Source organism: Monodon monoceros, unplaced genomic scaffold, assembly GCF_005190385.1.
Source record: "Monodon monoceros isolate NGI ecotype Baffin Bay Population unplaced genomic scaffold, NGI_Narwhal_1 Super_Scaffold_21, whole genome shotgun sequence".
Lineage (NCBI taxonomy): Eukaryota > Metazoa > Chordata > Mammalia > Artiodactyla > Monodontidae > Monodon > Monodon monoceros.
The window spans coordinates 163,070,264-163,087,349 of NW_021703778.1; the positions used below are offsets into that span (position 1 = coordinate 163,070,264).

Below are 17,086 nucleotides of genomic sequence, written 5' to 3' on the forward strand. Positions count from 1 at the left end.
GAATGACACAGTGGTTATTTGACGAATGATCTCATGGATCAATGGAGAGACTGCGAGATACTGGCCAGGTCAGGGGCTAGAAGCCAGGGAGTGTGTGAGGCCTGAGGCAGGGGGCATGGACCCCAGCCAGCGTGGGAGGGGCTCACAGAAGGTCCTCGTGGCTCACTCTGTCCGTCTCCAGAGGACGGAGGTCAGCGGAGGCCCAGCCCGTGGCCCACCAGAGCAGCTTTACTCTTGGCTGGTGAGAGACTTTGTGATTTATTACACAAAGTCAAAAGAAACCACATGGGCCTTTATCGTGGGCACACAGACCACATGGGTGGCACAGAAGCAAGTCAGGAAGTCATGGCCCCAAAGAAGCCAGGAGGAGAGTGGAAGACACCTTCCTGCCGTAGATGTTCCTGAAATAAAGAACCCACGGGACTACAGACCTCTTGGTGGGAGTTCCCAATCTCCAAAACCCAGATACTGGTACTCGAGGAGCCCAACACGTCCACAGGGCCGAACTAAGGAACCCTGAAATGTGTATACACAAGTTTTCCCTATGACTTTGGGAAAATGTATTAGTAGCAAACATTAGTATTTCTAAAACCCAGAAGACCTCCAACCCTGAGCTGTGAAATGGTGACTGTCCACGCACACACAGAGGGACCACGGCCACTGCGCCGGGTGAGCTCAGGCTTCCGCGTGGCCGTCCCTCCCACCACCCCACCCAGTGCTGTACAAAGTCCATCTCTGCTCTGGGCAGGTAACAGGCAGGGTCATAAAGCTGTGCGTCTTCCTGGGGGGGCTGGCCTCCCCCACCACAGGGAAAGGCCCTGCAGACACTCAATGGCCCTAAATGGCCCCAAGCTCCCTGGGGCAGAATGAGAGATTCACAGCCACTGCCCGCTGGCCTGGCCTGGACGCACAATGGGTGGATTGTGTGGCCACTTCCGCCATGGGAGGAGGGGCCTCGTGACCCAGGGCAGCAGTCATGGGGAGGCTGGCCTCACAGCCTCCCCGGGACAGGATCTGTCCTCGGGCCAGGGCCACCAGATCTGCCCAGCTCTGCCTCCCCTGGCCTCTGCCGGCCAACATTTTATCATCGTGTGGCACCAACAATGTCAGAGCAATGCTAGACAGTGACCGGGGATCACTGGCTCTCAACCCTCCAGGGGTCCATCCGCTGCCTGCCAAAGCCCCTCTGAAGCATATCTGAAAAGAGCACAAGCCGCCTTCTTACTGATTGGCTGTAGGCAAGTGATTTAACTTCCTTGGGCCTCAGTTTTGTCACCTAAAAAAATGGGGAAGTAATTCCATTTTTCCCATGGATTGATATATAAGTATCAGATGAGACAGATACAACATGTGGAGTGCCCAAGACAGAGAGGGCCACTTGGGATGTGCTCGGGAAACGGTGGCCTCTCCCGTGGCTCCATGGTGACGGCCTGAATCATTCCCTGGTGCTCAGGGCTCTGACCCCCGTCCGGAAGGCACTGCCCCCAAGACAGACAGAAACTCACTTAACTTTTGATAGGTTTAGACGTCATCTTCTTAATCAGATTAGAAAGCCTCCAACAACAAAAACTGTTGTTTCTTCTACTTGCCCTCTGCGCCTACAGCACACAGTACAGAGCCCCGTGCTGGCAGCTGCTCAGTAAACGTCTGAGGTCGACAGGGTTTGAGTCAACACAGCTGTGAAATCATTTCGGAGCCAGAGGGGTCTCAGAGTAAAACGGAGCTGTGGTCTTGGAGGTGATCGCCGCTGTTCACGGCAATGGCCTTTTGGATTGGGTACCACTGCTCTCAATGCCACCGTCTTCTGCTGGCATCCTGGCGTGTTCCTGGCATGGCGGGCGGGGAAACCGAGGCCCAGGTGGGTGAGCTGGTGAGCGGTGGAGCCAGGCACAGTATCCAAAGTCCCCCTGAAGGCCACCCGGCCCTGCCTCTAAGGACAGTCCATACTTCCACCCCCCTGTCACAGAGCACAACTCTCACTTGGGGACACTTTCATAATCACTGTCTCACCGACTTCTCTAAGCACTCTCAAGTTGGCTGCAACCGACAGTCACAGATAAGGCTGCTGGACTGTCGTCATGGTATGATAACAAGCCGACACAACTGAGTGGTCACTAAGTGCTCCGGCTGGGCAGAGTGTTTTACACGTGTTCTCACGCGCCAGGCGCTAACAGTAAGAGTGGTGAACACTTGCACGCACTTGGGGCCGAGGGCATCATGCATGTTAACTTGTTGAAGCGTCTTTTTTATTTTTTAGAAGAAAAGGGCCCTGTGCATTGTTTGTTCACCACGTTCGGCTCCCCGGCCTGCAGGCGGCTCCTACTTCCCTGATCCCTGCCCGGAGGACCCGTGTGGCCACTGAAATGTTAGGAGTCCCCAGCTTGTGTCACTTTGGGGCAGAAGCTAAGAGCCAGGACGAGCTTCACTGAGGTCTCTTCCCTCGGCCACCAGGACCCGTCAGCAGCTGCCCATCATCCGGGTCCCAGACGTGCAGCAGAGCTCAGCCAGCCCTCGGAGGGTGTGCGGTACAGGGCAGAAGGAGGCCTGTGCTGGGGCCCGGGAGCTGCTCGTTACTGCGGCGCGGGCGAGCCAATCCCCACAGAATGGAGAGGGAGGGGTCTTGAAAGTCACCCCCTCCGATGTCCTCCAGCATCTCAGGAGGACACTGGAGGCTGCAGCTACACCGCCAGGGAGCGGCGGGCCACACGCGGGCCCGCTTCCTGCCCCGGGCCGGGCCCCAGCAGATTCTCAACTCACGCCTCGAGGATCACCAGTGCTCTGAGGGCTGGACACGTGTTAACATACTCAGTCCCTCCACAGTCCTGGGAGGTGTGGACGACGGCTGTCCACTTTTTATAGATGAGGGAACTGAGCACATGCCAAAGGCCAGCCAGCAAGCAGTGGGGAGGCCAGCTCTGAGGCCAGGCAAGGGCTCCAGTTATCAGCACTCCTAACCACCCTGCTGTGGGCGCCCAACAGTCTGGAGGAGGAAAAAGGCAAATCTGAGGGCTCTAGACATTTGCACACAGAGTATAAGGAGGGCTCCAAGGAAGATATACAAGTGTTCGACAGACACGCAGAAAGATGCTTGACATTATTAGCTGCCAGGGAATTTTTAAACCAATTCAAAACTACAAGATACCATTGCACGCCCACTAGGATGGCTAAAATCAAAGTCAGATAAGTGTTGGCAAGGATGTAGAGAGACTGGAAGCTTTATATGCGGTGGGGATCTAAAATGGTACAGCCACCAGGGAAAATAGTCTGGCGGTTCCTCAACCGACCACCTGCCCCAGCAATTCCACTCCTGGGTGTATACCCCAGAGAAATGAAAACACACGTACGCATAAAAACATGCGCATGAATGTTTCCGACGGTGTTCTTCATAACAGGCAAAAGATGGAAACCACCGAACGTCCACCAGCTGATGACTGGACAGACACAATGTGGTCTAGCCATACACCGGAATATTATTCAGCCGTGAAAAGGAAAGAAGCACAGATTCACAGTACAACATGGATGAACCTTAAAAACATTATGCTGTGGGAAAGAAACCAGTCACAAAAGATGGTATTGTCTTTTTTTTTTTTTTTGGCCTCTACACGTGGCCTGTGAGATCTTAGTTCCCCAACCAAGGATTGAACGCGCGCCCTCGGCAGTGCAAGCGTGGAGTCCTAACCACTAGACCACCAGGGAATTCCGAAAGATGGTGTATTATATGATTCCATGATATTAAAGTCCAGAACAGGGAAATCTATAGAGACAGAAAGTGGTGGTTGTCTACGGCTGGGGTGGGCGGGGGGTGACAGTTAAAGGGTACAGCGTTTCTTTTTGAGGTGATGCAAATGTTCTAAAACTGACTGTAGCGATGGTTGTACACATCTGTGGATACATTAAAAACCACTGGATGGTACACTTTGAAAGAGTGAATTTATGGTATGTGCATCTCAATAAACTTGTTTTTTAAAAGGATAAGGGGTAGGGGGTAGGGAGCTGGGCTACTGAAATGCTACTTCCTTTCAGGTAATGATGACGAAGAACCAACGTGCAAAGTGTGCGTTCTCTGCCGACATCCCCGCGGCGAGGGAAGAGCACCCTCCCGGATCCACTTCATACAACCAAACAGCTGACGGGACCCGAGAGGTGAGGGGGGCGGGGCATCGTCCTGCACGGGCCCAGGAGGGCCCGGCCGGACCGCTCAGAGGCTGGCCTGTCACGGCTGAGCAAGGAACGCTCAGGACCACAGGGGCCCTGGAGTGAGGAGGGGGCACTGCTGAGCCTCCAATGGCATGAGTCCCTCTCCATCTCAGAAAACTGCCAGGTTCCTATGACCACAGTGTCCCCACTGCTCGGAGTTCATCCTGCACTGGTAATTCCCCCTCCTAAGCAGGGCCTCTCGTTCCAGTTAAATCTGATCTTATCGCTCCCACCCTGAGCCTTCAGGATAAAGTCCAAGCCCCACAGCCTGGTGTGAAAAGCACTCTCTCCACTCTTATGGTCCTGCAGGTCCCCACATCCGAAGGGAGGTCCACAGGCACCCAAAAGGCGGCGCTGTCTGCCTCGTGAGCCCTCCCCGCCCCCGCCCAGCTACCCACTGGAGCCACTTTCTCCCTCCCCTGACCCGCATGGGCGCCCTGCACCAGCCCCGCACCCACGACGCTCTTCCACTTCACAGACACGTAGACGTGTCTCCTACGTACCAGGCACTGTGTGCGGCAAAGGGGAGACCCGGGGAGCTTGAAGCAGACGTGATCCCTGCTCCTGCGGAGCTATAACCCCCAAATGGCGAGACTGGCAGAAGCAACCAGTAGAGAATGACAAACTTCCAAACGGAGGGAAGGAAAGGTGCAAAGTTTTAAGGGCCTGGGACAGAGAATGTGTCCTAAGTCAGGTAATCAGAGAGACATCCCTGAGGAAGGGACACCTGAGCTGAGAGCTGGGGGTGGGGACAAATTCCAATTAAGGGAACGTCCTGTGCAAAGGCACTGAGGTGGAAAAGAGCTCGGAGCTTGAGCATCTGCTGCAGGAGGGCCAGCAAGGCAAGGAAGGGGCGGGTGGGACAAGATGAGGCTGGGGAGCGGGGGAGGGAGGCCGCGGCCAGACTGCAGGCCTCACGGGCCACTTCAGAGGCCACAGTCTTCACTATCATCGCAATGAAAAGGTGAGAAAGTTTTTAGTCAGGATGAGCGGGGATCAGGTCTGCGCGTCTCCTAGTGCATCACCCTGGGGTCTGCGAGTGCAGTTCCTGGTTTCCCGAGGCCTCCCCTCCGGGCTGGGGGCTCCTGTGGATGGTGGTGAGCAAGCAGTGTGCCACTTCAGAGGAAGCTGTCCCTGTGGTCACACAGGGGGTCCAGGGGCCATTTGGGGGACACTTAACATCCTTCCAGCTAATGAAGATGGGGAGAAGAGGTGACAGTTTAGATAGACTCAAACCTCCTCCTTCCGAGTTCATTCAGGGAAACCCCAGGAAGATCCACCTAGACGGCACCACCTGACTCATGGAATACAGTCACCATAACACTTCGAACAATTCTGGGGCAGCAGCAGAAGGGCCACCCCCCTCGGCCCCCGGACCACACCTGACAGCTGGCCCTGGATGCCACAGTGAGGAGGTTCCGGTCGCTCCCCTGAAGAAGCAGCTCTAGAGGCCACGAAACCCTCCCACCACCCCAGGGGACCTCTGTCCAGGTCTGTTCCCTGATAACTGAATCTCGGGCAGAGCCTCGGCGGCACCAGGCTGTCGGCTCCACGAGAACCTTGGCGCAGAAAAACAACTGAATCATCCTGATCATTCTCTGCGCCAAGTCCTCTCGAGGCCAATATTCCTTTTGGTGGGGGGGCGGGGGGAGGTGGCAGCTTGGGAGTTGATTTCTATGGCAACCAGCTTTAGTGATCTGCATAAGCTCTAGACACACAACCCCCAACCTGTCCACAAGGGCAGCCAGAAAAAAAGCATAACCTCTCAGCTCTGAGAATTCCTGTCCATCCCTGGGTCCTGGAGGTTTAATGGAAGCATCCCATGGGCAGAATGCTCTAGGGCTGTCAGAAACATCTCAGAAACTCATCTATCTTGACCCACACAGCCCCAAGCCACTTCCCCAGGGACCCGAGTATCGCCTTTGGTGAAGGCCCTTCGAGCTGAGCCCCTTCTGGGGCAAACCACCTTTCTCTGTTTTCTTACAACAAAATGCAGAAAGGCCAGCTTTGCAAACCCAAGCCCGGGGACCTGCTTCCCAGTCTCTGAAATCTGAACGTCCTTCTGCCTCTCCTGACCCTGGGCCCCTCCCCGCACCTAAGCCCGTGCCTCCCTGTTCATGTCCCGAGAATAAATATTAAAACAGGAATCTGAAAACAACGGCACGGTCAAGGTCAAGTGTCAGTCTATGGCCTGGCTCTGAACTTGAATCTCGTATCTCGCGCAGGGTGGGAAGACCAGGTCAGCGCCGACAGCCCGGGGCCCCGTGGCGGGAGGATGGCCTGCGTGCTGCTGAGCAGGCCTCACCTGGCACCTCTCAGTCCCTCTCTCCACTGGCCCCTGCCCCTCTCCTCTCTTCTCAGGGCCTGTGCAAAGTGCAGCCTGTCACCCTTCTCCCCAACGGATCGTGCTCTTCTCAAAAGAGGAAACATCCCGGCCTTAGCAGGTATCCGCTTCATGCTCAAGCACAGATGGCAGTGAAAATTTATCCCGGAGATACTGAGGCTGGAAGGTTATCCTGAGGTCACCTCAGGCATCTGAGGGCCGGCTGCTGTGTGTGCCCTGGGTGGGACAGACTCCTGGGACCCAGCCGAGACCTCCCTGGGAAACGCCGCCGGTGGCTGAAACCCTTGAAGCTGCACGTCCCCACGTGCCGCCTGACATGCTCTCCAACCTTCTCTGCACAAGAACAGGAACACAGGGGACCAAGTTCCCCTTTAGTGCTCAGCCACCACCTGCCCTGCGCCGTGGGCTGTGGGTGTGCTTGCGGGGAGCAGGGGATGGGAGGCCCCCCAGGGTTGGTTGCTCCCTAACTCCCAGTCCTTTATCTAAGAAAGTAATGACACAGGCAGTAGTGGTGGGAGCAGCTGTAAGAACTCAGCAAACATTAGACACTTCTACATACTGAAAGACATTTACTTCTCACAGCCACCTGCCCACCTTAAGAAGTAGGACCTAGCAGCAACCCCATTTTACAGAAGAGGAAACTGAGGCTCGAGGGGGTCATGTGATCACACTGGTATCGACCACCAACTAAGCACTGGCTGGGGCCTGAGCACCGGGTGAAGCATTTCATACGCATCGTGTTGTTTACTCTTCCCAACACGGTATGAGGTTTTCCTGGTACTAACACCATTTTACAAATAAGAAAACTGAGGCTTGGCGAGCTCACAGAGGAGCCCAAACACGCCTTTCCCCACGGCCCCCCAGCCCCATGGAAGCGGAAGAGACTTCAGGTTGCTGGCCAGGCAAAGGCCCTGCAGGGCACCACGTGTGGACAGCGCACCTCCCCACTTGTGTGGGGGAGTGGGACAGGACACCAGCAGGGCCACAAACGGGCCACCAGGGCTCATGGGAAGCGGCAATCTGCGAGAGTTGGTCAAGAAGGGGGCGAGAGCCACAGGGAAGTGAGGGAGGCTGAGGCCACCGACCCTGGACACATGGGGGAAGAAAATGCTGTCAGCAGGAGGGCTGCTATGTGGTGATGAGAGTCCCCTTTGTCCTGATAAAGAAAGACAGGACGTCAACTCTCCGGTTATCACACACTGCAAAGCGCTGGCTCGAGCATCCCTCCCACAGGGAGGCCCTCTCTCTCGGCTGCATTTTCACTGATAACATGACCTTGTTTTTCATGACCCCGAGCCGCTTTCCTGAGGAATGAATCATGCTCTTGTCCACAACACAGAAAACACAGGGCAAGTCAGCGGCGGCAATGGCAGCACCCCCCAAGGTGGCGGACGGGTTACCGTGGGGTCAGGACCCAGGCTACTGGGGAAATGGGGAAGGGAGAAGGGAAAAGCCAAGAAGACTTGGTCCCAGCTCAGAGATGGGCACTCAGGGTCAAAGCCGTGAGCTCGGAGAGGGGTTCTCCACCAAGGCAGGACTCAGGGGCCAAGGGCAGCCGCTCCAGTTCAAAGGCCCTTGGGGGTCCCTTTCTTCAGGGGTGGCAAGAGGGTTCCGCCCCTGTGCCAACCCAACGCCTGTGGCTGCGGCTGTGTGTCGCTGAGGACGTAAAGGCACGTGCGGACTCTGCAGTGCTCAGATCGGTAAATCAGGTCTCTAAGCGTAGAGGGCAGAGCGGGTTCCAACCATGCCCTGGTTCAATCCCGTCTCGCCTCCGACGAGACGGAGGCCCCGGCAGGGAAGTGCCCGACCACAAGCCCATGTCTTCTTGGCAGTGGCAGAGCCGTGTGTACAAGCCGTGTGTACACAGTACACGGCAAGGCAGCTCCACGGCTTTAGAAATGCACAGAACCACTCCCGGCCTTCCGCCTCACCCCTCCACGCACCTGGAACCTGTGCACCAGCTCCAGGGACTGGCTGTCGTTCTGGTCGGCTTCGAGGATGACATCGGTCAGTTTGTGGATGATGACGTCCAGGGGGCCCTGCTCCTCGATTGGCCGGCTAAGGTTCAGCTACAAGCGGGAGACACAGAGAAAAAGAACAACTTCAGCTCCTGAGCCCGCTGCCCCGTCTATCCCGTCTCCTCTGCATGTCCCCGTGGCACGGAGAGGGGGCAGGAGGAGGGCTGGCACTCGTGGGACAGGACGGGACGAATGGGATGAACTCGCTGAGGACCTGGAGCCCTTCCGGGGCAGGCCCTGTGTTTACACTTCTGTCCCCGAGCCCCAAGCGGCCCGGGACACAGAAAATACACACGTGGAATCAGGGTGACGAAGTTTCTGTGGATCAAGGGAGAGTCACTGTGAAAGCATTTACTGGCCACACTGCAGCTGCCCTACCACCCAGGTTTTTCAGGTGGGGACACCAGGGCTCAGGGAGGTCAAGTCCAATGACTGAAGTCACAGGGCCAGACCTGAACTGAGATGCAAGCGGACACTCTCTCCACAAAACTACACACCGTCTCGGCAAAGCTGTGATCTGCGCGAACCTAAGAGCTGCTGCTTTGAGAGACCAGAAGCGGGCACTTCACACTGAGATCAGGGCCTACGATGACAAAGTGAGGGGGCACCGGGCTGCCTGGGGTCCCTGAGGCACGGCTCCACTGGGGGGGCGTGTTTATTTTTTCAAGAGCGTGGGGTTAGGAAGATCGGGCCCCGGGGGGAGCCAGAGCTGCTGGCTGACAGACAGTCGACATCACCTGACCCCCAAGACAGGAGCACCTGCCAACAGCCGGGGCCGCCTGACACCGAGCTTCCTGACTGGCCAGATGTCTGCCGCCCGGCACGCGGCCGCCACCAGCTGCGTGGCCCGCTCCCTTGGAGGGGACGGCGCCAGCCCGGCACCTGGCTGACCCCCTGGGTGGCCTCAGCAGAGGCCGGAGACGGCCACCAGCCCCATCCCTGCCCTCAGCCCCACCCCCAGGGGGGCCTCCCTCTGGGATTCCCAGCTGTTTGTTTCAAAGTCGTTCATAAAGAAATCATGGTGACAGCTCTAGGCAGACACTGTGCTAAAAATGTATGTCTGTTCGTTTCTTTTCATTTTCAAACCACACAGTGAGAAGGAATCCCACAGACACAGACTTCTGAGACCTGCCTGGGACCTCACGGTGAGAGGGCAGAGGCAGAGCTGAAGCCGGGCCTGTCCCATGCCCCATGCCTGCCCTGTGCCACGGGACGCTGTCCTCTACAGCCACGACCACCCAGCTGCCTTGTCCTCTGGCTGCTGGCCGAGTCCGGCCATTTGGAGGCACCAGCAGAAGATGGGAGACGATCCTGGGTGTTTGCTCCCACCGTCCCCACTGCGCAGGGCAGCCCCTCTCCCAAGACCACCACTGTCCCTAAGCTCTTCCTTCCCCTAGTCCCCTGAGGCCTGGGGTGGTGACAGCCCGCCATTCTCGGGGTGCCTCACCACCTCCCGCTGGCTCCTTTGACCCTGCCCACACCTTGCCATCCTCCCTCATTTAAACTCTTTTTCCGTTAAGGCTTCGGAATGTGCCAGCTCTTTTCTGCTGATATCCTTAACTCCTCTTTTTTACTGTCTGCCAGGAAAGATGTTAAGGGATTTTACCTATTTGAAAAAAAAAAAAAAATCCCATGGACTTCACCAAAAGAAAATACTGAAGGACACCGATCCTTCCCCGTGGTGACTAGCCTGTGTACAAAACAGCAAAAATGAGACCAGCTGAGAAGGCTGCCCATCTTCTGGGACTCCTGGACGGGGAAGGGAAACGGCATTTGTCCTCACAGCACAGCCAGGAGCTGGGGGTGATGGTCCCCCTTCACGGACCAGGACACCTAGAGCCCAGGAGGAAAAATGACCGGGCAAGGTCTCGCGGGTGGGGGGTGGCCCGGCTGGGGCCTGGACACACAGTGACACCAATGGGCTCAGCCCGCAGCCAAGCTGCTAGGTGTCCTGGGGCCTGTGCAAAAGCCTAGCGGCATCCCTGGGCCTCAGTTTCCCCTAGGATAAAAAACAGGAAACTCCAAGGACCTTTCCGGTTCTGTCCGCGGATTCATTATTACATTCCCATCCAACTCCACTTCCCAGAATAAAACAGAATTGGAAGGAAGGCAGAGCAGCCGGTGGGAAGTGGGAACACGGGCAAAGGACAGCTCATTCTCAGAGGTGCCACAGACACAAGCCCATTTGTGTTGTAACTGCGGCTCCACTGTGACAGGCACCAAAACAAGAAGCCAATATTTTCAGATCAAGACAGCCACGGATAGAAGAGAACTGGGTCACATGGTGATGCTGGGCAGGGCGCCCCGGGCCTCAGAAACCCCATCCCAGAGAGAACATTTCCCATGCAGCAAGCGGGGACAGAGTCAGCCCCTGAGAGGAACCTGGGGCCCCAGTGCGTTTGGGGAAGGAGGTGGGCAGGAAATGCCCTCAGCTCATGCTTGCCTGGCATCACCCAAGGCCTGTAGACCTGACAACCGTGGGCTGTTTGGAAAATAAGCTCCCCACGTTCCCGGCCGCCCCACTGAAGGTAAACAGTCGAGTTTTGGAAGCCGGCCACCTTCCTTTGTGTATTTTCCAAGCATTTTTGTGCCAGTGAAACCCTTTCACGAGAACAGCAATCAGGACACACGTCAGGCCTGGATGGTCTCCGCTCAGCATCGCTGCAGCATCCTTGCTGGGGCACAAGCAGTGCTGTCAGTGGCTCTAAAAGGCCCTCTAGGGCTTCCCTGGTGGCGCAGTGGTTCACAGTCCACCTGCCGATGCAGGGGATGCGGGTTCGTGCCCCGGTCCGGGAAGATCCCGCGTGCCGCGGAGCGGCTGGGCCCGTGAGCCACGGCCGCTGAGCCTGCGCGTCCGGAGCCTGTGCTCCGCAGCGGGAGAGGCCACAGCAGTGAGAGGCCCGCGTACCGCAAAATAAATGAATGAAGGAATGAATGAATGAATGAATGGCCCTCCAGCACCACCTTTCCTCAAGGGACCAGACAAGCCTTGGTCATCCTGAGGGGTTCTACCCCAAGGAGCCGGCAGTCTCTCCCCACTGGCTGGGAAGGGGGAGAAGGCCCTCTGGGGCTGCATCCTCAGGAGTGGTACTCAGCAGGCTCTGGGCGCACGTGCGAAAGGACCCAGGACCCTGCAGAGGAGGGCACCCTCAGAGGGGGGATGACACAGGAGGGACCCTCAGGAGGGATAGGCAGTTGCCACAGAGGAGGGGACACTGCAGAGAAGGGGGACCGCAGAAGACAGGACCCTCAGGAGGGAGATACTGCAGAAGAGGGGACCCTCAGAGAGGGAGGGTGTCAGAGACGAGGGACCCTCAGGTGGAGGATGCTGCACAGAAGGGAACCCTGGGACCAGGGGAGGCACCTCAGAGGCTTCGTCTCCCAGATGCAGTGGGGATGGGGGCTCGGGTGGAAGTGAACTCACTTCAGTTGTGCCATTTTGTTTTTCTGACCACACTCTGTTCACAGAAAAGGGAACTTTCCCAGGGACCTGTTCTCTTCCTCAGAAAGGGTCCCTCTCAGCCAGTCACAAGGTGTCCCGATGAAAGGGCCACCTGCCGCGGCCAGAGGAGGTCTGCAGGCGCCACGTTTCCAACTCACACCATCCTGTGAGGCCAACGCTGGACGCTGTCCTGTGAGCACTCAGAACTCGGAGGGAACAAGGGCCCCGTCTCCTCAGCGAAGAAGGCAGTGAGGCGGACTAGGGTGGGGGGAGGGCGGGGAGGAGATGGGACAAAGGCCCGCGGACCCCGGCGGCCTAACAGTCACCTCTGACCTCCGAAACAAGCAACCCCATCATGCCCAGGCCCGGACCCAAGGTGAGCTGGGCTCCGCCTACCCCCGCCTTCCCCACCACCTGGTCGAGGAAGACAGGATGAGATAATGGGCACAGCAGACGCCTGGAAACCCCTCCCGGCTCAGAGGCTTCTGGGCTGGAGCAGGTCACTTAATTGCTCTGTGCCTCGGTTTCCCTATTCAGAAAACGAGGATGTCGTAACTACACCTCCCAGGGCTAGATGAGAACTTTCCGTTTAGAGATGTGGCACATGAGCCCTCCAGACAAGTTCCTGCTTCTGCTTGGTCGCTTGTTAATCGACAAGTATCTTCTGGACCCCACCTGTGCACCAGGCACAGACGACGACCCCTGCCCCCTCAACTCAGGGCCTCAGGCGGCCGTAGGAGCATCTCTGTTCACTTTGGATGCAGCCCCAGCTGCCCCAGACCTTGCACAGGGCGGTGCTCTGCTCCTCTGCCAGAGCGAGCCCTCTGCCTGGGATGTCCCCCACCGCGCATCCCCCTGTCCACATGTGAGCTCTTACTCATCGTCCAAGTCCCAGCTCAGAAGTTCAATCCTTTTCCAGACTTCTGAACTCACCCCTCCCCAAACAGGAAGAATTAATGGCTCCCTCGTCTCACCCGTGTCCCCAGGACCCTCTTGCACATCCCTCCAGGATTGCACTGTAACTTCCAAGTATAAAGGCATTTCTTTAACCCTCTGTCTCCTCCACAAGACCGTGAGATCCCCAAAGACCAGGGCTGGGGCTTGGCATCCCCAGGACCTAGAACCGGGGCTCCAGGCAAGAGCTCGGTAAACGTTTGCTAAATGCGCTGGCAGCTTTAAAGAACAGAGTGAACAACGCAGACCAAGGAGGAGGGACCTTCCGTAGAGCAGGGTGACTCTTTTCTGCTAAGAGGGTTGAAATAGCCTCCCAGAGGAGGAGGTGTCCAGATCAAGCCATGAAGGGGAGAAGGAAGAATGGGACCTCCAGGGATGGGCAGCGGAAGGGAGGTGTAATCCAGGTAGAGGGGGCAGCTGCAAAGATGCAGGACTCACCTACATTAAATCCTCTCCTGTATCTATCAATTCCAAATGCCTCAGGTGCCCTAAGCTACCACCTCAGCCGAAAGAGCTTTTCCTACAGCACTGGCCCCTGAATGGCACCTTGGGCAAGGGGCAGGTAGGGTGAGGGGTGGCCCATAACCGCCCCTCTCTCATGCCTGATCTGCAGGCTGGAAGCCAAGGACTCAGCGGAAGACTCCAATGCCTAGGGGACCCGAATTCGGCTGTGGTATGAACAACCAATAAATCTTCAGTGCATTAAGCCGCTAAGAATTTGGGGTTGCCGGCTTTGGCAGTTAGTCTACCCTAATACAGTCCCCAGAGGGGAGAGTGTGGATGGGGGAAGGGCGGGGGGTGCCGAGGTGAGATCAAAGGCAGAGGGTTTCAGCTCTCTGGAGGGTTCTCTGGGCTGTACTTCCAGCTCTCCCTTCGCTCCCAAACTCCCGCACGTGCTTCCCTGACATGATCAATAACCAGCTAGATACAAAAGAAGCAGGTTCATCGGCGAGGCTGGGGACTCGGGAAAACTGGCTCCCACACCTGCTCCCGCTGGGGGCCATTCATCCTCTCTGGATGCAACATGCAAGGTGTTCTACCCAGAGGCCTGGGCTGCTAAAAAAAAAAGTCTACACTTCTCTGAACACCCAGACAGGCTGCAACTGACCTCTCAACTGCAGAGGCCGCAAGTGAAGCCAGTGAGGACATCAGGCAGGTGTGGTTACCATTTCACAACCATGCTCGGCAGCCGGGTCTCGTTAGGAGTGGCTGTGAAGCTATGAGGCCTGGCACATTATTTAAGCTCTGTGTCGCTCTCACGGGTCCCCACTCAGGCTGTTGTGAGGATTGAACGAGTTAATGTGTGTAAATTACTTAGGACGGAGCCCAACACAGAGCAAGTGTGCAAGAGCTGTGTACCGGTGCCAGGACAAAGAGGCTTCTGGCCTGAAAACTCAGGTTCCGAGGGGGGTGACCACACAGGCCTGTCCTCAAATGGGGTTTTCCTGGATGACAGGAGTGTCTTTTATTCTGATGGGACTTGGTGGGCTGGATAGGGGCGGGTCACCAGAAAGATCAAGGCATGATGAGATCAAGCCATGACTGCAACTTTCAGCCCCACTCCCTATCCTTTGGCGGGGGTGGCTGGAAAATGAAATCGCGACAAATCATGCCTTTGTGATGAAGCTTTCATAGAAAATTCCACAGGTACAGGGTTCAGGGAGCGTCCTGGCTGGTGAGTTCGTGGAGGCGCTGGGAGACTGGGCCGCTCAGAGGGCACGGAAGCCTCTTCCCACGCACCTTGCCTGACGCACCTCTTCCACCTGGATGTTCGACTGTATCCTTTCCCACAACCCTCTGTAATAATCTGGTAAATAGTAAGTCCACTGTTTTCCTGAATTCCGGAAGCCACTCCGCAAATTAATCAAACTAGAGGAGGGGGTCATGGGAACCTGTGCGGGCTCAGGAGCACAGGTAACAACCTAAACTTGCAGTCAGCATCTCATAAGTCTGCAAGGATTCATCTAGTGGGACTGAGTCCTTACCCTGTGGCATCTGACACTCATCTCCAGGTGGTCAGGGTCGAAACTGAGTTAAACCGTGGGACACCCAGCTGGTGTCGCAGGATCGCGTGGTGTGGGAAAAGCCCCCCGACACCTGCTATCAGACGTGGTGAGTGTGTAAAATTGTGACAGTAAAGGAGAATTGCGGGAGGTATGCTTTTCCTATTCAGTTGTGCACTCAAAAGGATCAGCTATTCCATTTCCCTATTCTTGGTCTTCACATTACTAATGACCAGTGGAAATTTCCCCCACGTACTGTTAACAAGAGCTCAGGTGCAGACGAGAATTTGGATTCTGCAAAGCTAGGTCACTTGTCCTAGCTCATATTAGACTCCTCAACGTGTTCACGCTGCCCCATTAAAATGGACCATCATTGTTAATGATGATTAAGTAACCCAGAGTCCTGGCTTTGGGCCGCAGACTAGCTAACAAGCACTGACCGCAGGAGGTGCAGGTGAGGACACTGGGTCACAGGTTAAGTAGCCTGCCCAAGGTCATCCCATTACAGCTGCATGGGAACCTGGTCTCTCTCCTGCCAAAGCCAGACAATTAGCCACTAAGCCAAAGGGTGCCCCGGGCACCTGGGGCTTTCCTTCCATCCCTTTTCTGCCCCTCAATTCACCCCCTGCGGATGACGTGTTTTCAGCTGTGACTTCCAATGCAAGTCACTAGATGAAAAGTTTTTGACTCAGCCAAGGTCCAGGCTCAATGGCCCTGATGAACGGCAAGTGGGCAGGAGTCTCATTTATTCCTCTGGACTCTCCACAGGTCTGAGGAGCGGGGACAGAAGTGCCACGTGCAACATGGAAAGGCCTCGCCGGGCAGAAGCAGGGCTCTCCTGAGAGAAAAGTCAGGTCTGGTGCCTCAGGGACAGACTGCAAAAGGGTGCCTGGCCTCGGAGGATGCAGCCCCAGTCCCGTGTTGCTTGGCGGGGTTGGTTCCAAAAGATGACAGGGGAGAGCAGCCCGAAGGCCCTTCCCGGCAAGAGCGACTCTCCCTCCCAAAGGAGCTCAAAGTGGCCCTCAGAGACCTCAGGAGCTGGGGGTCACGTGGGACTGGCCACCAAGACCCACAGGCTGGACCAAGCACAGACGCTGGTCACCCCGGCAGTCTCTGCCCCAACACCCCCTGACCCAACGCCCCAATCTCTCAGCAACTGGTCTCCAATTACTAGCATAACAAACAACAATCTGGTTAAGGCAGACGCGTGGATAACCCTTCTCCCCCAGAAGAGGAAGGGCCAACTCCTTCAACGGCCTAACGATGAAGGTCCCTTGCGTGCAGCTCCAAAGTTCTGGGAATCTGCATGCCAACTTTATCTCAAACAGCCGGGGAAGTCATTGCCTCTAGCATTTAAGACAGTGTTGGCAAAGCCTTAGTGCCGGGCTGAGCCCTCAGCAGGCCCTCCGGCAGGCACGGTGCCAAGGAGCAGTGTCAGCTCTCCCTTCCTGGAGACTCCTCTGCTCTCGGGCCCTCCAAACCCTCATCAGTCACAGTGCTTGCTGGATCCGCTTCCTCCGAGACCAACCAGTAACTGCCCTTGGGGTTCAGATCGGACTTTTCTGGGCCCCAGGCATGATGCTTACATCACTGGCGAGTTTCAGAAAAAGAGCTCTCCTTGGCCTGTGTGCCCTCGCTGAGGTCCAGGACTGTGTCCTCTTCCTTCCTGTGACACCTGCATAGCCTGGCACAGCGCCCGGCTGTGCCAGAGACCGGCTAACATGTGCTGAAATGCTTCCCTGAGGCTAGAGACTCAGACCATCCACCCATCAACCTACCCATCCATTCACACAATGTTTATTGAGCACTTATACAGCCACCCCTCCAAGTAAATGCTATCCCCATTGTGCACTGAGAAAATGAAGACAGAAGGACAAGGTAACTTGCCCAAGGGCACTGCCAGTGGGGGGCAGGCCCAAGGGATTTCTGACCCCAGTCTCTTACCTGCTCCTTTCCCCACAGCCATCGCCCTCATTCTGTTTTCAGCACGCTGTCCCGGCTCCCAGGGGCCAGGACCCCCAAGGTCCCCTAGCTTAGTATGCCTACACGGTGCTCAGGGAAGGGGGTTCCACAGGGCCCACTGGAACCCCCAGTCGAAGTCTTCTGCAGAAGTCCAAGTGGCCCCAGA

The 17,086-nt window shown here is 56.6% G+C and overlaps 1 protein-coding gene across 4 annotated transcripts in view; it reads right to left on the minus strand.

The window, feature by feature from the left end:
* The window catches only part of ITPK1 (inositol-tetrakisphosphate 1-kinase), a 162,978-nt gene that overhangs the window by 60,726 nt on the left and 85,166 nt on the right, over positions 1-17,086 (minus strand). For all 4 annotated transcript variants that reach the window (XM_029238813.1, XM_029238812.1, XM_029238815.1 and 1 more), the window contains one exon: positions 8,485-8,610. Coding sequence is in view for 1 of the 4 variants with exons in the window: in XM_029238812.1 (XP_029094645.1) it covers positions 8,485-8,610 (126 nt within the window). In the remaining 3 variants the exon portion in view is untranslated. The remainder of the gene's footprint in view (positions 1-8,484; positions 8,611-17,086) is intronic.